Source organism: Haliotis rufescens, unplaced genomic scaffold (genome assembly GCF_023055435.1).
Source record: "Haliotis rufescens isolate VD_foot unplaced genomic scaffold, xgHalRufe1.0.p SCAF_35, whole genome shotgun sequence".
In the NCBI taxonomy this organism is placed as follows: Eukaryota; Metazoa; Mollusca; class Gastropoda; order Lepetellida; family Haliotidae; genus Haliotis; species Haliotis rufescens.
Window position 1 is genome coordinate 1705144 of NW_025964057.1, and position 23140 is coordinate 1728283.

General features: G+C 39.8%; 1 protein-coding gene across 1 annotated transcript; it reads right to left on the reverse strand.

Moving 5' to 3' along the window:
• Nucleotides 1-918: 918 nt before the first annotated feature.
• Nucleotides 919-22393, reverse strand: LOC124134404. Its single transcript, XM_046499191.2, has 3 exons — nt 22350-22393; nt 16906-17430; nt 919-2469 (listed from the first exon to the last, which is right to left on the reverse strand). The coding sequence occupies exons 1-3, from the start codon at nt 22384-22386 to the stop codon at nt 2267-2269; spliced, it is 765 nt and encodes a 254-aa protein (XP_046355147.2). The 5' UTR covers nt 22387-22393; the 3' UTR covers nt 919-2266.
• Between the last annotated feature and the right edge of the window lie 747 nt (nt 22394-23140).

The window sequence follows — 23140 nt, forward strand, 5'->3', positions numbered from 1 at the left end:
GCGTTCACTCGTCACACCGAAGATTCCCGACATGTTTACAATGTGTGAAGCCAATTTCTGGTGTCCCCCGTCGTGATATTGCTCGAATGATGATGAAAGCGGCATAAAACCATACTCACTCACTCACTCACTCACTCACGCACTCACTTCGTTTGCTAGAGAACAAACACATTCATATTCTGGAGAAAATATGATGATGCACGAGGCTAGTGACGAGACACTGATCCTGATGCAACAATGCACAACATAAGCTGACCACTCGAAAATGACGAACAGCCCTAATAATAGGATGGAAACTATTTGACTGACATGTCATGCTAGATCTGAAATAGTGTTGGTGGCATCAGATCATAAGTGACTCCTTCACTTTGACGTGTTATCCATGACAACTTCTGTAACTCACGAATCGCTGCACAGACAGGTCCTTGAAATGGATAACAAATACAGAATTCGTTACGCCTGACTTCCGTCATACTCTGATGTGATTTCTAAATAATACACCACGTGTTTATGAATAGGAAACTCAAGCAGTGACACAATCAACACAAAGCGTCATCTCTTAAGCTGTTTTATTGTGACAAGTGAATGTACAGACACAGGAGAGAATAGAAAACAAAGTTGCCATCCTATGGACACAATCATACCAAAACATGCAGAGCCATCTACAGGATTCCTCTTTGAGGATACTGAAACACTTCCATTGATAAATAATGTGAATAATCACCATCTACTTAGCAACAGAAATACAATGTAATGCACACGCATTGGTTTAACCGATACGGTTTACAGTTGTATTCCATACAGGAATAGTTCTACCCACCCCTCCCGACCCACAAGAGCCCACCATCCTCAGACCACCCATCTCCCACCCGCTCCCACTCGAACACCAGCCCATATCCCACCCGCTTCCCTCCCACCCGTTCCTCTTAAGATATGCAATAATATACACACACACTCATAACGTCGCACATGAAATAAGCTTTGCTGGTTTTCTAATCAAAGAAATCTCTGCAGGCTACACATCAATCGCTCATATGAAAGCATGATTAAGTGGCTTCAGTTACGCCGCTTTTAGCACAAATGAGCTGTATGTAATATCAATCGATGCGGCGTACAGTGGTCGGTGTACATATTATACATTCAGAATTGGGTATGTCTCACAAACATTTGCGTATTCAAAAACATATTTGCAGCCAGCATGGCTTACAAGGGTACATGGTGTATAAAAATATATACTGAGGGACAAAGGAAATTATGCCGAGTTTAAGATATTGGAAATTGAAAGAACTGTTAAATTTGATTATGTCTATTCAACTTTTACTGCAACAGTTTGTAAAAAGTTATCTGTGGCTAGATAAACTTGTGACAAAATATATTAATTTAATTAAGACTGGAGTAAGATGGTTGTTGTTTGTTGTTTAACGCCGCACTCAGCAATTTTCCAGCTATATGAACGCGGGTCTGTAAATAATCGAGTCTGGACCAGACAATCCAGTGATTGACATCATGAGCATCGACGTGCATGCATCAACCAAGTCAGCGAGCCTGACCACCCGATCCCGTCAGTCGCCTCTCACGACAAGCATGGGTTGCTGAAGACCTGGAGTAAGAAATTAATTTGCAATAACATCACCCCAACCATGTTTGAAATGTAAATGTTTGCCGAAAATAGCAAATTTATTGTATTTTAAAGATAAGATGTCTAACGTACCAATTATGTGAATTTTCACTTTTTAAGTTTTATAAGTTTTATATGAAATCATATTTTCACAGTTCACTATCGCTAACTTAGCATATTTTCAATTAAAAATAAACCTCATAATCAAATCAACGGAGAGGTGTAGTTTCTTTTGCTCATCAGTTTACATGTTTATATTATACAAGATAACATAATAATATATATAATAACATTGCAAGATATGAGTGGTCAATGTACAGATGTCATATATATGAGCCAATATGGCTTACAAGGGTACATGGTCTATACTAAATATACATGTACATATAATACAAACTGACAGTATAATATATAAAACAACATTGCAAATTAAAAAGGATCAATGTACAGAATTCATAGATATACGTCTGATGGTATATAGATATAAGCCAATATGGCCTACAGGATATTCCTTACTGGAATGAATACAATCTTTCGAAACTGCCTGAGAATGTTTTCACGCGACATCCACAAAGATGTCCCCTTCCTTACACTAAGGACACACGTGTTGACACAGCTCCCTTAGCATAAGGAAGGGATACAACCCTCTTAGTCGCGGTGAAGGATCTTCTCAGGCACGAAGGGTACGTAGCCATGCTTTCTGTCGACCTTGACCCTGATGGGATGGACGAGCGGGTACTTCCTGCAGCAAGGTTTCCCTCTTCCCCTTGGGTGAGTCTGGTGAGTGCCACCATGCCTGATGGTCAGGACATCGCAATCCTGGGAGGTCAAGGTCGTATCACGGTCCGCAGCTGACAGAAGGAAAGACATGTATACACAATTTGTTTGTAACAAATATTGATAATGAGTGAGTATGGTTTTACGCCGCCTTTAGCAATATTCCAGCAATATCACGCCGGGGGACACCACAAATGGGCTTCACACATTGTACCCATGTCGGGAATCGAACCCGGGTCTTCGGCGTGACAAGAGAGCGCTTTAACCACTAGGCTACCCGACCGCCCCAAATATTAATAAATCTTACTCCATAGGAGGGCATTCTGTTTACTATCAGTTAAAGATATTAAGCGCTGGCTATACATTTTATATTCTTCTTTTAAAGAGAGTGAGTAGGAGAGTAGGCAGAAGCTATTTGACAGTGATTTTTTAGTATCTTCAGCAAATCACCTGAACATCAATCGCCAGCTATGGGTCCCCATCACATAGAATTAATCAGATCACGTGAGTACTATTTATATTCTACTTCTAATTTGGACACCCAATCCTCATTTGTAAGGCGTCACCTTCTACCAAAGCAGGTTCTTTAATTGAGTGAGTGCTTAACACCGCTTTGAACAGTGCTTTAGTTAAATCTGGGAGTAGTATAGGTAATGGGGGTTCTGGACCACTTCCACTGTAGCTGGATTTATATACCTATACTGCTACTACAGATGGAATTTTTTATGTCAAAATGAATTATGTGATTTAATGATAGTCATGAGATTAAGTTAAATTGGCTCCAGTTCACCACCACCTGGAGCCAATGATATAAATTTTTATAGGTAATAAGGGTTCTGGCTCACTTCCACTGGAGCTGGATTTATTACCTATACTGCTACTATAGGAGGAATTTTTTATGTTAAAATGATAATGTGATTCAACGATGAGTCTAAATGTGATCAAACGATAGTAAGCAATCTATTTTTAATCTCCAACCAGTTCTTTGGTTTTGACACGGAATAACTGACGCGCTTGTTGCCTCCCCTGTTCTATGAACCTTTTTTTCTCGTCTTCGCTAATACCACTGGTCTTACGAGATTTTGATCGAATCTCCTGCTTCATTGCATTGTATTTGGTGAGTTCCGACAGCACTAAACGAAACTCATCCTCGGATATCTTACAATCGGCCATTGCTGTTGAAATATGATCCTCAATGCTGTTCAACTTTGCTTCGGCGAGTATCCGAATACTATCGTGTTTTAATGCTTTCTTTTGTAACCTACGAGAAATGAATTTTATCGCTATTCCTGCCAGTCCCGAGACTCCAGCGGTTATTTCCATGCCGAGCACGATAGGTGCGGCGATTATAGTTGATAGTAAACCGATACCCGCTACACCGAGTCCAATACCAGATACTACAAGCGCGGTGTCAACTCCGTCCAGAACATTCACGACTTTGCGATACTTTTTATACAATCCAAGTCTCAACTCCCTATCCTTCCCTATTCGATGTTTTATGTCTTTTATTTGATGTAATCGAAATCCATCAACAGTTTCCATCTTTTCAAATGCTTCACCGAGCGCTGGATATAAACTCATAGTGTATATTATGATCATATAATAGTCTTTAATTGGTCTTGCTTAAATGTTTTGATAGTATACATCAATCTTATCAAATGTATATTATACGGCAAGAATATCTTAGTAAGAGAAATACTACCACTTTTAATAATTTGGACCCCCTCGAGGGTTGCAACGGGTGATGCTCCGATATGAATAATACTGCAACGTTGACGTTGGTGTTTCTTAAGCCATTTAATTGATAGACCTGGTAATATATCGAAGGCATCTTCCGGTGCATCTCCGAACAAGACTTCAATAATAAGCGTAGAAAGATTAGGTATTGCACTCAGGTTAACTTTAATTTCTTCGAATTCAGTAACCAAATTTAAAGTAACATTTTTTAAGGACGGACGACTATATAACATATGACCTGGGTTTTCTGACAGGGGAGTGACCAACACACTTTTTCGTTTTGATGGGATATAAGCCGCGAGTACGATGCCACTATTTATTATCTTAGTTAAATTATGTTCCTTACCCATCATCACATAAGGTGGGGTAATGATGATATTCAGTAGCCACTCGATGTTTGCTTCGATCATAGTCCATTTATTATCGTCGTTGTGAGTAATATTGTACGAAGTGTTTTTAAGGAGTCTACTTACATCGACATCGCTTAAATCTTCTAGATTACCCGTGAATGTGACTTCTTTCCGCTTGTATACATTATCGTGTAAGTGTAAAGCGTATAACTTACCATTGGTACCGGGTTTACCAAATCCTTCCGTGTCTCCGAGATCGGAAAGCGCAATTGTATTACATTGTCTTACTGTTCCAGGGCCTGATGCATCAACCATTATTTATAATATGGAGTGTTACGCTTAAGTATCCTATATGTACAGGTTGATGTTTTACATCTAATACAGAAATTTTGAAGTCTGAAATAATACCCCGCTTCAATTTTTTATATTGTAATGATGAGAAAGATTCCGTTCTACCGCTATTATATTTTTCATCTTTCACTGGAACACTTCTAAGCAGAGTTGAAGGACTTTCTAGTTGAATATTATTTGTTGTACTGATTTGATCAAGATGGATGCACAACTCTTTATAGGGAACTAAATCGGGTAATGTCTCTCCATCTTTTAATGTATTGGATATTTTTAATATTTGTGTAAATCCAAGTGTGTTTGTTAAGTTATTGTAAGGAAATACACTTTTTTTTTCTCCAGGGTATAATTTCAGTCTCCCATTCGCCTCATTTTGTGTGAGACTAGATCCATTAGGTTTAAAAAATTCATCATTGAGTGAGCATACGCTGTAATACCCATCAGGTATAGTAATGATTTTAGGAATATCATTTTCAACTATTAATAATTCATTATTTTCTTTCGCAGCATTTATATTGGTCCACCGTGGGTAATACGTTACATCGCATAGAGCTACTTCGAGTTGTCCATCCGAGTTATTGATAGTATGAAGCAGTTCAATAGACTGACCATTTGTTATTCCTGGGAGTGTAACATACATATTAAATATACAATGATACTATATCATAATTTAAATATGAAATCGAGATATATTACTAATCAATCGATTATAGTAACTGCCTCCGGTTCTGAATTTTTCGTTAAATTCCCAGATATCTTTGAAAAGTACAGGGTCACGGCAACTAGCGATAAAATGGTGCACGATTGGTTTCACAATCCGATGCAATTTTGGCAGAATCAGTTAAACTTTGCCATATGGTGTGCCACAACGGGATGTGGTGTATCTGTTAATGCTCCAGGATATATGCTAAATAAGTCTGTTTTATTATTTCATGTGTATTATCAGATTAGACGTATACTTAAAGAAATTAATGCTCCATTACCACAAGATCGAGCGTGGAATGTATCAAATAATCTGTATAATAGGGGGGTGTATGAACGTATTTGTAATGAATTTAATGTTTCTACGAGTAAAGATTGGCGTATTAAAGGAGCAAACCATGGTCTAGGTATTCCGTACGCTGGTGCACACTCTGTTAAAGAAGTCAGCGATGATTTATTGAAAAGGGGTCGGCTCCTTCCGAGCTTTGCTCTCTCAAGTAACGAGTGGAGAGATGATCGTATTAACTTTAAGGGTGGTGTTGCTTTCACCATCCAAAAGGTTGAGCAACCACCTGGAGACGCTTGGAATGAATTTCTTAATGATAAAACGGAAAATAATTTTACTAACCCAGGATTTGTAAGATTTAATGAATCGATAAGAACTTATGTATGGGCAATTCTCGGTGCACAATCGCAAACACGAACATCCATTATCGGTTCTGGGACGGCGCTCGATGCGCAAAAACAGTTTGTCGCAAACGTGGAGGACGCCATTAATTCACCAGTTGACATACCATCGTCTATAAAACGTTTTCAAGATGCATTACAGTACGCTCAATCCAAAGTGGACTTTGTTTATGCACCGGGACTATACATGTCTCCGAGTAATATGGAACTTAAGATCGGTCAAGTGATAGGCTATAATAATAAAATTGTTATCGCTACCGATCAACAAAAACCAGGTATTAATTCAGATATTAACGTCGAATTAATAACGCAAACGATCACGGGCGAAAAGGGAATAGTCAAGCCACAAACACCAACTATCGCACAACCATCTTTTATCGATCAACCATCTACTAATGCACACGCACAAGTACCACCACATATTGAGGCTAAAAATCAACAACATATCGATGAAAAAACAGCGCTTGTAGTGGGTGGAGTCTCGGTTGGTTTACTCATGATTTGGTTAAATAGTTCTTAGCGAATACGTACAACAGCCCTGCAATTGCCACGATCAGCCCCCACAAGTTTTGACTAAGCCAAGTGGTGGTCTTAGCTAATAAATTCAATAGCCAGGAAACTATACTCCCTATTATACCAGGAAGTGCGGCCGCGGCTTTCTCAGCGAGCTTTCCCAGTGCTGAACCTAATGCTTTTAAATGTTTTTTTATCCACTCTTTTATACCGTTTTTATCGCTGGGTGGTGTACCTCCACCTGTACCACCACCTGTTAATGAGAGAGTCAAAGTCGATATAATAAAACCCAACGCGGTTAAAATACTGGCAATTGTTATTCCCTGTTCTCTGAACAATGTTTTAATTTTATCGGCCAGTGTAGTGTCATCGTTGAGGACTTGATCGATAGTTTCTCGAATACGACTGATTTGCGAACGAAGTGCCTTTCTATTACTAGAAGCAGCTTCGAGGCGGGCCGATCTTTCGTCTTCTAAGTTACGCAATCTTTCCGCTACGCGGCGTCTACTGAACTCATCGCCCGCCTGTTCGAGTTTTGTTTTCTCTTGAGCTATATGCTTGTCGATTTCGGATATCTTGGCTATATTATTGATGAGTTCTCCCCGCATTGTTCGCATTGCCTTGTCAAGACCTCGTAATTCCCTAATACTGAACTCAGAGGATGGTACCTGTAACGTGGAATTATCGTAATAGGTATCTAAGATTTCTCCGAGTCCGTCCGAGGCCACCATCGAAGCAGCTTCCAAATCATCTGTATTAACGAGTTCAGTACGCATGGTTCGAAGAACCTTAGTAGTCTTCGTGGAAAGTCGTCGGTAGTCCACAAAACCTAATTTATCACGAACAGTGCTGATGCCGTGTTTAGCAGCTATCGTAGACAAGGCTAGGGGCTTACGAGTACGAGAATGCATAAGATCAATATCCAGAGCGCCACGCAGTCGCAATATTCCTTTACTATCTATCTCAAACTTTGAATAGTCACGACCTATTGGGGTATCTTCTTTTAAGGCATCATAATAATCATTGACGGACGATTGTAAAAGTTCATCGTTAAGATTCGTGGCACCAAAGTTGGTTTCATCAGTACCCTCTTCGATTGGGTTATCAAAGTCATCAAAGGTACTTAGATCAAAGTCATTATGTTCAAAATTATCCATTTTTATATTAAACATAAGGTACATAATTTCAATATAAACAATGTCTTCGCAATATGGACGCAAGTTAAACCCACAACGTAGACTTCGAGATCCATTAGGGGTCAAAGCAATTCGTCAGTCTGTAACTATAACTAATAACCCTAGTACCATAGATCAGAATCAAACCCTTCTGGTTCGCTTTCCTAATCTCGGCGCACACGATGTGTTAGTTCCGGGAACTGTCCGACTAGCATTTACGATTAGTTTGACTTCTACAGACGTTAACAGGGAGCCCGTTCAGAACATAGGTCGTGCTATCGTTAAGAAAATCGCCATTAAAATTAGTGGTAATGAGGTTTTGAGTATCGACGATAGTGATGTATACTATTGCTACATGGATCTCTGGAGAACGGATAAAGAGCGGGAAAACTTACAGTACCAAGGTATTTGTAATAAGAACACATTGAGACTGCGCGTGGGTGCTGAAAATGGTGTTGATACCAACGAAAAAGATAAGGCTGTTGCCGACGCATTAGGTAACAGATTCTATGTTCCCCTTGACTTTGAATTACTAGATTCCCACATGCCCTTTTATCAAGCATCCTTAGGTGATAGGTTAGAATACGAACTCACTTTTAATGATTATGGTAGAGTAATCAGATCTGTTAATGAAGATGCTAGATATTCCATTGATAATATCTCTCTGGAGTACGATATGATAACGGATCCCGAATTAGCCAGACAAATTCGTAATCAGTATTCGGGAAGTTTAGCTATTTTGTACGATCGCGTGCTGCGACACCGAAAGATCACGAGGGATAAAAAAGATACGATGTGGAATATCAATCTAAACGTCCCCACGAGGTCGTTGAAGGGTATTTTAATGTTGTTCGAGGACCCCTCCGATGTGTTTAAAAGAAATACCGAGAAGTTCTACAATCCTAAGATTACAAAAGTAGAATTGACTATCGAGGGAGTTCCTAATCAACTATATAGCCAAGGAATGCTAGCGTATCACCAGTGGGATGAGATTAAAAAACTTCCTTCTATAAAACGTTCTCCCGAAGTTAACGCGGTCGTGAAAGATCTGTCTCTCGGGAGTGTATCGATGGGTGAATACCTCACCACGAAGTACGCGCTATGGCTAGACATGCGAACAACGGATGATGACCAACTACACGGTAGTGGGAGGAGAATAGAAAATGCTAGCGAGGGTGCCACCATACAGATAACAAAGCTTCAGGAATCAGCTGGTAAATTAAACATATATTTGTACGTGATTATGGATGCACAACTTAATATACAGAATGGGAGATTCGTGCAAGCAATCTATTGATAATCTTTTACCTAAAGATCCACACTGCGCTATCATATGTGGGCAAACGGGCTGTGGAAAAACAGCCTTTATTCTAGATATTTTAGAAAGTCATTATCAGGACGTTTTCGATCATATCATTATTCTATGCCCGACTATAAGCGTTAATAAAACATACCTATCGAGAGATTGGGTAATGACTGACAATGGGGTACACAGAGTCGATCCAGGCGATCGTTTACAAGACTGCCTCCGAGTATGTCACGAAAAATACAAAGGAGAATCGACCCTTTTCGTAATAGATGACTGCAGCGCGAGTAAAGAACTCACAAAAAAGAAAGATATGCTTTCGTATTTAGCATTCTCCGGTCGGCATACTCAACATAGCGTTTGGGTACTTACTCAAATATACAACTCTGTACTGAAAGATCTCAGAGAGCAGACCAAATGGGTAGCGCTTTTTCATTGCAAAGACCGAGATTCATTCGAGGAATGTCTACGCGAAAATGATGTCATTTATACCAAGGGCGAACGAGATAAAGTCAGAAAAGTGTTAGCGGCAATGAAGCACTGTAAACTCGTATTAAAAACCGATCAACCAGCTGCTTATACAATTGCTTAGCAAAATGTAGCAAAATGTAGCAAAATTATAGCAAATGTAGCAAATTGAACATTAGCGGTTAATATTACATAAAATGTGGTTCGAAATCCTCATTCTTTCGCAACAGTTCATTATTACGGGTTGTATTGGATATGTCATATTACATTATGTTAAACTTAAATATCTCCTTAGGTATTACATTATGGAATGCGACGAACTCATCGAACAAATGCTCAAAGAATCTGATGCAGATCAAAAAACACATCAACATGCTGAAGTAGTTACAGATAAACATAGAGAAAGACTCGCGGCTTTGGTAGCCGGTGGAAAATGTTCCCAATATTTAGGAGAAAATTATACCATCGAAAAAATTGATAACATGACAGACGAAGAAATTAAAAAACTGTACGCTCGTTACGAGTCTAGATTGGGAGCTACCATGACTAAAACGATAGGGTCTTCTATATTACAACTATACACAACCATAGCTAGTACATTTCTCCCCATCCCAGCAGAACATCGCATGTATTTATGCGAATCTCTAGAGAAAGACCCATTCATCGAACACGCTATAAGCGCAGTGAGCTGTGAGTTTTATCATAGATATGGAATGTTCTTAGCTCCATTCACCACAGCTTTAATAACAGCTAGGTATTGTCAATTTAAACATACGTGCCCACTTAATAATAATGGAGACACAATCACAACAGGTGACACCACAGATTGTGAACGAGGAACAACAGATTGTGGAAACGCAACAACAAGTGAATGAGGAACCACCAGTGAATGAGAAAACACAACATGTGAATACAAAAAAACAACCCAGAGTGACAAAGAATCCTTTGAAAATAGCCGCAGGAAGAAAGGGAGGGCTGGCGCGCAAAGCGAAATTAATAAATAATTCAAATATTAATCCGATTAAAACATGGGCACTAGTAGGAGTTGCTGGTATAGCGGTTGTATGGTTCTTTTATAAGTCCGGAGAAGAGAAAACGTCACCCCCGCCGCAACAATTAGAGGTTAGTCCTCATATAATGCTATAAGAAGCATGACTACTCCAGCTACAGACGGTAAAATGTTGGTAAACGCGACGTATCATTCAGCGGTGGTCACCGGCTTGGCCATTGGATATGCCCGTATGGCTAAAATGATTACTAAAGCCACACCTCCCAAGCTAGATTTTAATGGATATGACATTGGTATGGCCATTCTGGATATTGGATTAGCTATGGCAACAAAGGATATGCTAATCAAACAAGGACTTATCCCGGAAGACATAATGAAGTAATTAAACATTTGAATATTTTATATTATTATACATATGGCATCAATTGCGATGATGGTCGGTGGAGCTGTTGTTAATGCTCTAGCTTTTTCAGGGAGTAATTTTTTATTTTCTAGTATGAGGGAATCAAACGCTAAAGAAGTTGAAGAGGAGCGTAAACGACATAACGAAGCTTTAGAGCAATACCAAGCAGCTCAGTTACAATATACACAGCAGAGAATGAAGAGATTAGACTTTATTCATGAACAACTGATAAAGGAAGGACATTCAATTCAAACGTTTAAGGATGTTGAATCTGCCATGCACGAATACTTCCTCGTTTATGGGAAAAAACTAGACCCATTACCTAGACCAACAATGAGTCAGTTTTATACACCGTCAGAGGCTCAGAAAGACCGCGAGGTCACATTTGTGATTATGGGGTTGACTGCTGTATTGATTTTCAGCTATACCATGCATTTAGACAAATGATATGATATGTGTATAATCATGAATCTATGCAAATATACACTCATGGGGAAATCGATTCAATGTCAGAAGCCATCGGTGGGTGTTTACTGTGGCACTCACGCTTATAACATCAGAAAGGGGTTTAAAAATTACGTTTGTTCTGTATGTGGGATTGGAGTCAAATGTAGTTACAGTTTATGTAATAGTCACGGTGCTGATAAGGTCAGGAAGCAGATTATTTATGCTAGGAAGAGAGATTACATCAATGAGAGGAATAGGTTGGGGAGAATACGTATAACCATTTAGACAAATGAATCATTTTGTATATTCAACCACAATGGTTTTTGTCAGAAAGTTGAAGGCTATGGCAAAGCAACGTGGTCTACGTGGATATTCTCGAATGAGAAAAGCTGAATTGTTTACCTTACTCGGTTTGGAATACAACAAACCTCAGACTGTTAGAGAACTCAAAGTTCGAGCGAGAAACAGTGGGTTGAGAGGTTATTCTCGAATGAGAAGAGATGAATTGATCGCTTTACTGGAACAAAAAGAATTAATATTTGTACCCACATCCACCGGCGTTGGTAAATATCTAAGAGGTTGGAAGATGGATATTAATTCCAACATGGATGTTAACGATATTAAGCCCATCATATCGAGTAAAATTAACGAGGAATTAGATGATTTACATAGTATAAAATACCAGCTGACGATTAAAATGACATTGAGTAAAAGTAACACAGACGATAGCACCGAATATACCGAACCATATTTCCGTAGCAATCAAGAAGTTTTAACCGAATCCGATGCTATAAACACATCATTAGATACATCAATTCAGAGAATACAGGAAACTTTAGAACGCTGGACTAATAGAGGTTCGGGTTGGGGAGTGGATAAAATCGATAGTTTATATTTAGATATAGCAAATTATATGCCCTTCAAAGGTGGATCTTATATAGATTTACCCCCGTATTATAAGAAGAAAAAAGCCATAATTAACGTAAAAAATAAATCCGATGACTGTTTAAGAATGATGATAAGATCTGCATTGTTCCCCGTAGACAAGCATCCGGATAGACCTTCTAGCTATCCCCCAAACGATGGACTCAACTTCGATGGTATAGACGAACCTACACCAATATCACAAATTGATAAGGTGGAAAAGCAAAATAATTTAGCTATAAATGTTTTTGGACATTCTTCTGAAGGAATTGTTGTACACAGGATAAGCTCCGCTCTGGAAAATATTCCCAGAATCAATTCATTTCTGATCGAAAAAGATGGTAAATATCATTATACGTGGATAAAGAGTTTAAACAGGCTACTATACGATCAAACAAAACATAAAGAAAAGAAATATTTCTGTGAGAGATGCCTACATGGGTACAGCAGACAAGATCTATTAGAAGCGCATAAAGAAGACTGTAGAGGTGTTGGACAGAATGCTATCAGGATCGATATGCCTAAAGAGGGAAAAAATATATTAAAATTTGAACATTATTGTAATCAAATGCCAGTACCGTACGTAATTTACGCCGACTTCGAAGCGCTTATCAAACCCATAGAAAATACTGAACACAATAATCAAGATAGTAGTTTTACGTACAAAACTCAAGAACATATTCCTTGTGGGTTTGGATATATAGTTGTAAGGTATGATGGGAAAACAAACACTCCTGTGATTTACAGAGGTCCCGATGCAGCGGGAAAGTTCCTAGAATATCTACAAAATGAAGAGAGAATAATCAGGGAAAAATTATCGTGTAAGATACCCATGCGTATGGCGAGGGATGATTGGAGTACCCATAAGAAGTCAACGAGTTGTCACGTTTGTAATAAACCCCTGGATGGGGATTCTGTAAGAGATCATTGTCACGTCACTGGTAATTATCGGGGAGCCGCTCATAACGAGTGTAACTTGAAACTAAAAATGAACTCTCAAACAATACCCATCCCCGTTGTGTTTCATAACCTTAGGGGATACGATTCACATCTCATTATGCAAGCTATCTCAAAGACCGACGGCGGTTTAACATGCATTCCTAATAATATGGAAAAATACATATCGTTCTCGTGTAATGGGCTTAGATTCATAGACTCCGTACAATTTCTGTTATCTTCCTTGGACAATTTAGCTAATGCGAACAATCCCGATGACTTCACGATAACAAATAAATATACCGATAAGATAACTCGTCATTTGTTGCTGAGAAAAGGTGTATATCCTTACGAATATATGGATGGTTGGTCTAGATTCGAAGAAACTGAATTACCACCCCTCGAATCATTCTATAGTAACTTAACAGAATCTAGAATAACAGATGCTGATTATGAACACGCTCTGATGGTCTGGGATAAATTAGGTTGTAAGAATTTAGGCGATTATCACGATCTGTACTTAAAAACTGATGTACTGTTACTAGCCGATATATTCGAGATATTTAGAAAGACATGTTTCAAACAATACGGCTTGGACCCGGCATGGTACTATTCCAGTCCAGGACTATCGTGGGATGCATTGTTGAAGAAGACCGGCGTAGAACTAAAACTACTCACAGATTACGATATGCACTTGTTTATTGAGAAAGGATTAAGAGGTGGTATATCGATGACAGCTAAAAGGTATTCTAAGGCTAATAATAAATTAGTGGAAGGATACGATCCCAGTAAACCCAACACACACATATTATATCTCGACGCCAACAATTTGTACGGATGGGCTATGAGTCAACCTTTACCCATGGGTGGTTTTGAATGGGTCGATGATATCCATAATATCGAAGCGAATAAAGGGTACATACTAGAAGTTGACTTGGAATATCCAAGTTCGTTACATAAAGATCATAACAGTTATCCGCTAGCTCCCGAAAGATTAATGGTTAATAAAGATTGGATGTCGGAATATCAACGCTCCTTGATGGGTAATAGTAGGTTAGCTAACGTAGAAAAACTCATACCAAATTTGATGGATAAAACAAAATATATAGTTCACTACAGAAATCTCCAGTTGTATCTATCGTTAGGTATGAAACTTAAGAAAATACACAGAGTTCTAAAGTTTGATCAAAGCCCTTGGATGGAGCCCTATATAAGGTTGAACACAGATTTAAGAAAGATAGCTACCAGCGATTTCGAAAAGGATCTGTATAAGCTCATGAATAACTCGGTATTTGGTAAAACTATGGAGAATCTAAGGAAGCGTGTTGATGTTAAATTAGTCAGATCTAATGAGGAAGAAAGACTCAGGAAACTTATAGCCAGCCCGGCTTTTAACAGAAGCAAGATATTCGATAACGACTTAGCCGCGTTGCATATGCAGAAGAGTAATATAAAATTTAACAGACCGGTGTACGTTGGTATGAGTATTCTGGACTTGTCAAAACACTTAATGTATGACTTTTATTACAACGAACTTAAGAAGCAATACAGCGATAGATGTGAGGTGTTATATACCGACACAGATTCTTTGTTGTTGGAAATACAAACCGAGGATGTGTATAAAGATATGGCAGAAAAAATAGATATGTACGACACGAGCGATTACCCAAAAGATAATCCACTGCACAGCGTTGTAAATAAAAAGGTGTTAGGTAAGATGAAGGATGAATGTGCTGGGACCCCTATAGTGGAGTATGTGGGATTAAGACCTAAGATGTATTCTATAAAGAAGTCTGATAATGGAGAGATAAGAAAAGCTAAGGGTGTTAAGAAGTATGTTGTAAAAAAGCATATCAAACACGAACAGTATAAAGAATCATTATTTAACGGTAGAAAGTTCAAACATGAGATGAACTCTTTAAGAAGTTACAATCATAGGATATATGGATTAAGAATGAACAAGACATCATTATCCCCCTTAGATACAAAGAGATGGATTGATAATGATGGTGTAAATACCTATGCTTATGGTTATGGTGGTAATACTGTACCGTCGGGAACTATGAACAACTCTTCTCGTACAAATGCCCTACCCGGTCCATCTTGAAGATAATAAAGAATAGGCTCTCCTTCTTTCATAACCAATCGACTAATGTTATACATCTTAAGGGACCATATGGGATCGGTTGCGCGACGTAGGCCTCCTTCGAGTTCACCGGCCTGGTATAAATATCTTACCCTTACTCTATCCGGAAGTTTTCGTTCTTTACCTCTCCTCGGTGCTGAAGATTTGGAAGTCACGGATTTCATTTTAATAGCATCGGATGGTTTCTTCCCTATTAATCTCGTTACTTCATTATTCAGCGCTGATACAACGGCTGATAATCGTGTCACCCATTCGGTTGATCTCAATCGCTCGGATTTCATTTCGATCCCATACTGATAGCCAAACAAACGTTCCGCTAATGTCCTGTTAAATCTTTCGACGATAGCTTGACTGCGGTGGGCCTCTCTTTCACCACGGACGATTTTGACATCGTTCTTTGTTAACAGTTTAGTTACCGATCCCATAAACTCGCGACCGGGATCTACTTGAAATATCTTAGGCCATTTTAGCGGTCCGCGTTTATATATGCGACTCAGTGCATTAGCTACCTCTGTTGATTCTTTCGATGTTAATGGCTCAGCCTCTTTGTATCGACTAGCCACATCCACTACTGTTAAAGCGTATTTATACGTTTTGCGTTTTACCTTATCGTGGGGAAGAAACAAGAGGTCAGCCTGATGAACTTCATTCGTTGTAAAAATATCAAACTTCTTCCTCGGTATATAACGCGGTGCCGGTAAATATATTTGCCACATCGCTTGTTTCTTTAACCAATCCTTGGCCACATCTTTAGATACCTTAGCCGCGGTGGCTAATTTTTTTATTGCTCCTACACCTTTCCAATATCCTTGTGGGCTATAGTAAATTTTATCCATTATTAATTAATATTGATATTTCGTTTAATACAAATCTGGCTCCAGTGGAAGTGAGCCAGAACCCTTATTACCTATTAAAATTTATATCATTGGCCCCAGGTGGTGGTGAACTGGAGCCAATTTAACTTAATCTCATGACTATCATTAAATCACATAATTCATTTTGACATAAAAAATTCCATCTGTAGTAGCAGTATAGGTATATAAATCCAGCTTCAGTGGAAGTGGTCCAGAACCCCCATTACCTATACTACTTCTGGGCGTTTCAGCTTCACGTGGGAGGAATACAGTAACGACAGAAGGTCGTAAACGTTGACGACGTCGGTGAAACCCACAGCACGGGAACGGTATTAACAAAGTCAACTGGAGATTGGATAAAAAATCCAGATGACTAAAGGTCACAATTCTGCGTAAAGAATTGCGGCGTCCGTGTTCTTGAAACTGGAGAGATATTTGATATTTTATTATAATGTAACATTGCTAACAAAGGCTTTACGCAAGTTGCCTCAACCTTTGTCCTTTCCTGTCTTACTGGAGCCGGAAGCAGTTGGTAGCAGGACAGATCTGGTCACGTGACAGCACGGTCGCCGGAAGTTGGCAAATCTCCGACGTTCAAAGATCCGTGGCGACTTGAGGTGACATTGAGTAACGATCTGGTTGTCGGGTCCTCTCTGTTCGCAGACAAACACTCGGGGCCTGCCGTTACATTCAGGGGGGACGTACACGACGACCGTGTCTCCTACCAGTATGTTCAGGGGGAGTTTGTCACCCATGCATACATGTACAACGTTATTGTTCCCCAGCTGCACAATTGGTGCAGAAGTTGTAGAAATTGCTCTACTTAAGTCATTCATATCTTTCTCTTTACAAAAAGAAATGGTGTTTTTCTTGTGCCCAATTTGCACAATGCGTCGAATTGTGATTCCAGTGTGATCAACTGGGCGCTCATTGCAGCTGACGTCACACGCCCCCCGTGTGTCAGGCATAACCCCGAGTGTGAACAGATCCCTGGGTCGAATGTCACCTCTTGCCTCTGTCTCAATGATGTCTGTGATAAAGTGAAGAAAGAATATTAGTATTAAGAACGAGATAAAGGAGTAAAGATAAACTTCATTCCATGATCCATAGGTCATTTGTCACTAGACCGCCTTCGTGGTCTAATGGTAGAGCGTCCGTCCGGAGAGAGGAAGGTCCGGGGTTCGATCCCCAGCCGCGTCAAACAAAAAGACGTTAAAAGATGATGTTACCCTGTCTGGCGCTCGGCATTAAGGGGCTAAAACAAGGACTGGTCGGCTCGGAGTCAGTATACTGTGTCTGAGTGGGGTATTTATGTTAAACTGCGGCATGGTATCTCAGTGTGCTAGCACTACAAATCGGCATCAGTCAGGACTAGTACAAGTAGCCACACACACATACACGTCGCTTTATAAGTGCAATAATCTTGGACGTGACGTTAAACCCAGTTTCACCTCACCTCATTTGTCACTAAATGTGGTGACCATAGATACAGTTTTTTGTTCAAAATGTAGTGAGTGAGTGAGCAGTGTAACAGTTATATCTCGGCGGGAGGAAAGACCAAAGTGATGCAGGTCTCAGACGTTTACCACTTTGGTGAAACCCATGAGCAGGGGTATGGTGCTGACAAACCTAGAAACATAATCATGGCGAACCGGGCGACAGTCATGCGTTTCTGACGTACCCAAGGGGCGCAACTCTGCACAAATCCCTTGTACGCCGACACGAATAAGTCAGGCTGCACAGGTTTTCTGAGCCAGAGTCTATCCTTTTAACCCGCTTCGAAGAAAAAGGCCTCCCACTGTTTCCGATTAAATGAGAGTCACGTGACACAGAGCAAGCTAACCTAAATCGCACAGCTGTTTTCAATCAATTTTGAATTTGTTTTATTCTTTTACAATCTTAAATTTAAACATGTCTCCCGCTTAGACATTTATTTCTCTCCATGGCGAGATACAGAGTATTTTATCAAGATCACGTGACTGGAGTGGTTTAGGTGAATTAATACATAAACAAACAGAGGCCCTGTGAAAATAAATACACAGAGTTAAAATATGCACAATACCTACACATACAAATAAATCATTACATTATAACTTATTAACAAATATTAGAATCTTATATATGATCATATACATTGTTATGATCCATCGTAATTAGCATGAGTATTTAAGCAAATTTTGCCTAACTACATTTACCTGAATATGATGGCTGATATGATATATATTTATCACACCTAACAATATAAGTATTATTAAAAGAAGTTACAAAGAAACACTTCAAAGCACTTAATAAGAACACAAAAACATACAATTCAAACAAACCAACCTGTGACAATTGACTTAATTATTTCAGCGATGAACCGATACTTGTCGCCATAAATAGTCAAATACAAGTGTGAAGTTATAACAAAGGAAGATAAAACAAACTGTGATCCCTTGAACGTCCCTATAACGTTGGTGGAAGTAGAGAAGGCAATAGCACGCGCTAAATCCAGAAAGGCGGCGGGTATTGATAATCTTCCTGTTGAGTGTCTGAAAAACCCTGTCTGCGTTGACATATTGTTTAAAATAATGACCCATTGTTTTAATAATGGTGTAGTACCTGATGCATGGCAACAGAGTATCATTAATCCTATTGCTAAATCTGACACCGATGTTCACAATCCTCTGTCATACAGGGGTATCTCTCTTATTTCAGTACCCTGTAAAATATATTGTGACATTCTAAATGCCAGATTGAGTGAGTGGTGCGAAAGAAATAATATTTTAGCTGAGGAGCAAAATGGCTTCAGAAAAAAGGAGCTGTTTGGATCACCTCTACAGCATTTGTACAATAATCAAAAATAGAAAACAATCAAAATTATCAACATTTTGCTGTTTTATTGACATGAAAAAGGCGTTCGGTAATGTAAACAGAGATTGTTTATGGTTTAAAATATTAAAAAAAGGCATAAACGGAAAAATGTTTGAAGCTGTTAAAAGTTTATATAGCAATGTGAAGTGCACTGTGAGAGTAAATGGTCTGTTTTCACCCTGGTTTAAGGCCCCACGGGGACTAAAGCAAGGATGCCTTGTCTCTCCATTATTGTTCTCTATTTACAATTAACGACCTGGCGGCCAATATAAAAAGCATGATCTGTGGTGTTGACATAAATGATTTAAATATTGGTATTATGTTATATGCTGATGATATTTTATTATTGGCGCCCACGGAGGACAAACTGCAAAATATGTTAAACGTGGTCAATGAATGGTGTCAAAAGTGGAGACTTACAGTTAATCCTACAAAAACTAAGATTGTTCATTTTAGGCCTACCAATACAAATTGCTCCACAACCAACTTCTCAATTGGAGAAACTCTTTTGAAGTATAGTAATAATTATTAATACCTTGGTTTGTGGCTTAACGAACACATGGACTTTAAGTTCACAATAAATGAACTGGCTAAATCGGCAAGTCGAGCTTTTGGTGTTTTATGTACAAAATATTTTGATGCTGGTGGTTTTACTTATGCAATTTACACTAAATTGTATGAATCCTTGGTTCAGGCTATTATGCAATATGGTGCTTCCATCTGGGGATTGTATGAACAAAAAAAGTTAAACACTCTGCAAAACAAAGCATGTAAATTTCTTCTTGGCCTTAGACGTAATGCGTCAAATGTCGCCGCCAGGGGAGACATGGGTTGGAAATCATGTGTCACTAAGCAACGCATAGAAGTATTTCGCTTATTCTTCCGCCTTAACAGTATGGGAATTACAAGATTGCCCCGTGTCATTCATGCTTGGTCAAGTAAAAGAGGGCGCTCATGGGAAAAGGAGGTTTACAAGCTAGCTAGAAACTTAAACGTCGTCGACTTGATCGATGTCCATTCGATGACACGTGGCCAGTTCACTCTCATTAAGCAAAAATTATTTCAAGTGGATGAAACTGCCTGGTTTTCAGAGCTGTGGAATGATGCTAATAACCCTAATGGTAATAAGTTGAGGACCTATAGATTGCTTAAGAAGGATCTAGCGCCTGAGCCCTATGTCTTATCAAACTATATCCATAGAAACACCAGAAAATATTTGGCACTTTTACGCAGTGGCAGCCTCCCCATATAATCTACGTATGTTATATGTGAACGTGTGTGCGTAGTGCGTGTGTGTGTGTGTGTGTGGGGGGGGGGGGCGTGAGAGCGTGTGTGTGTGTGTGTGTGTGGGGGGGGTTATAGTGTACGTAGGGTATGTATGTGGGAGTGCGTGTGTTTGTGTGTGCGTGTGTGTGTGCATGGTATGGTGTGTGTGTGTGTGTGTGGGGGGGGGGTGGGGGGGGGGGGGGGGGGTGGGGTGTACCTACGTGTTTGTGTATGATCGTGTGCGTGACTTTATAAGTAATTTGAATTGGCGTGTGAGTGTGAGTGTGCGTGCGTGCGTGCGTGCGTGTTCATAACCCAACCTTAATTTTAAACATTGTGTTAGTATATGTCTTATTTTACCTTACCCAGATCATGACGATATAATTTGCTTTTATGTCTAGTGTCTCGTAGGCCATACCTGGTCGGATGTTATATTTTACTGTTCATGTACGTGTTTTAGTATGAAGTGTATATAACATGTGACACCATAATAAACATTATTCTCTCTCTCTCTCTCTCTGTGAATTTAAACTGACCAGTCCCATAATGCACCCTGTCACTGAAAGTAAGGGGCTGGGGCTAGACAATAGAGACCAGAGAAACAATAGAGAAGGCAAGCGCATGGGTGACTGTGCTATTGTATTAGTGAAGCAGGTTAGATTGGAGGGTAGACTAAAACTTAGGTATTAAAATAAAAGGTGAGCTTAAAATACACTTGATGATATGTACATAATTACATACTACTAGACCCGTGAAGATTCCGGGGTAGAATAGGTCTTCAGCAACCCATGCTTGCCGTAAAAGGTGACTATGCTTGTCGTAAAAGGCGACTAGCGGGATCGGGTGGTCAGGCTCGCTGACTTGGTTGATGCATGTCATCGATCCCAATTGCGTGGATCGATGTTCATGATGTAAATCACTGGATTTTCTGGTCCAGACTCGATTATTTACAGACCGCCGTCATATCGCTGGAATATTGCTGAGTGCGGCGTTAAACAACAAACCAACCAACCAACCAACATACTACTACATTATGCTGAGTCACCACTGCGCCGGAGTGTGCTAAATTATCTAACCCAGGTCACCGGCTGCTGTTACTGCAGCGCTTGCAGTGGGCCAATGGATTCATGATAATGAGATCATGCAGAGACCCTGTATACAGGAGCATAAATGAGTGGCTGAATCGAGCTGACTATTGGCAGCGTTCGAAATACCTGCCTGCCCGACCGTCCGAGACGGGTTGATTTCAACTCGGGCTGACAGATTTTCAAATCCCACTGCCCGACGGTCGGGTTATATTTTATATGTTAAAATATTCAAAATATTTCCCGATGTTAAGCATTAATTCACATGTAAAGATGAATGATAAAATGTAACCAAAAAGAAACCCCGTTAGCTTATCCAGAGAAACATATGATTATAGTGGGCAGGCAGGTTTTGGTCAGGGCTGGCAAGTATTTCAGCTAGCCAGTCCTGTGGTCTGGCTGAAATGTTTGGGAGTTTCATACCCTGCTATTGATTAACTCGCGTAGAAGAATCCGAAATTCTCACGTTCACATAGCACACACGCCCATGATATGAGGCTTAATACTTCAGTGAAAAGCTTGGTCTCTCTTACAGGCCTCATAGAATATATTTCATAAAACGACCATTCCACGTCCCCTTTTCAGCTCTACATGAAGAACCGAGGGATGTTCATGGGTTTCATTGTTGAATTATATTTATTCAACCTTCATTGCGGCGACTGTCAATTTGTCTTGGACAAGCTGGTTGCAGAGTTGTGTCTTCAAGCAAGCACCAAATAAAGAAAGAAAAGAATCTAACGCCTACCTGTCCTGGCTACCACAGTACCGAATCGAAATAGCATCAGCAGCCTTCGCAATGGAAACCCTACCCCACCGCGTGGCAGCTCTTATATACTGCCCGATTTCCCAGCAACACAATCATTAACCAATCGGCTACGTGCATCTTTGCCAGGCAAGCCTGGATAACGTCACGTGATAATGTTGACCTCAGTCACGTGGTTGTTTTTGCTTATGGTTGTAAGGGGGCCGACCCGATGACATATATTATGATGGCTGACGTGACATCATTTAGTTATAAACATGTATTCAGTCGGCAGAACTCTGTGACATTAACTAAATAAGTGTAAATCGATGTAGGTAAAATGAGCGGACATGTGTTGAACACAGAAGCGTGGATTCCAACACCCACTGAAGGCAGACGGCATTCTACTTAAGTTGTCTTGAACTCTTGAGTGAGTGTGTGAGTTGAGTTTAACGCCGCTTTTAACAGTATTCCAGTTATATCACGACATGTCAGCTTAATGTGGGAGGAGAGCCCGAAGTGATGCAGGTCTCAGACGTTTACCACTTAGGTGAAACCCACGAGCACGGGTATGGTGCTGACAAACCTAGAAACATAATCGGGGCGAACCGGAATTCGAACCCACAATCATAGATTTCTGGCGTGCCTAAGGGACGCACCTCTGCTCAGCGAATCGCGGCGCCTTAGACGACTGGGCCACCCGTGCCCCCCTTGAACTCTTGAGTCATATAAATCAGTGCGCACAGCTTGCACAGTTAGACTGGGCTTTTCACATGAAAGGCATGTCTATGCGT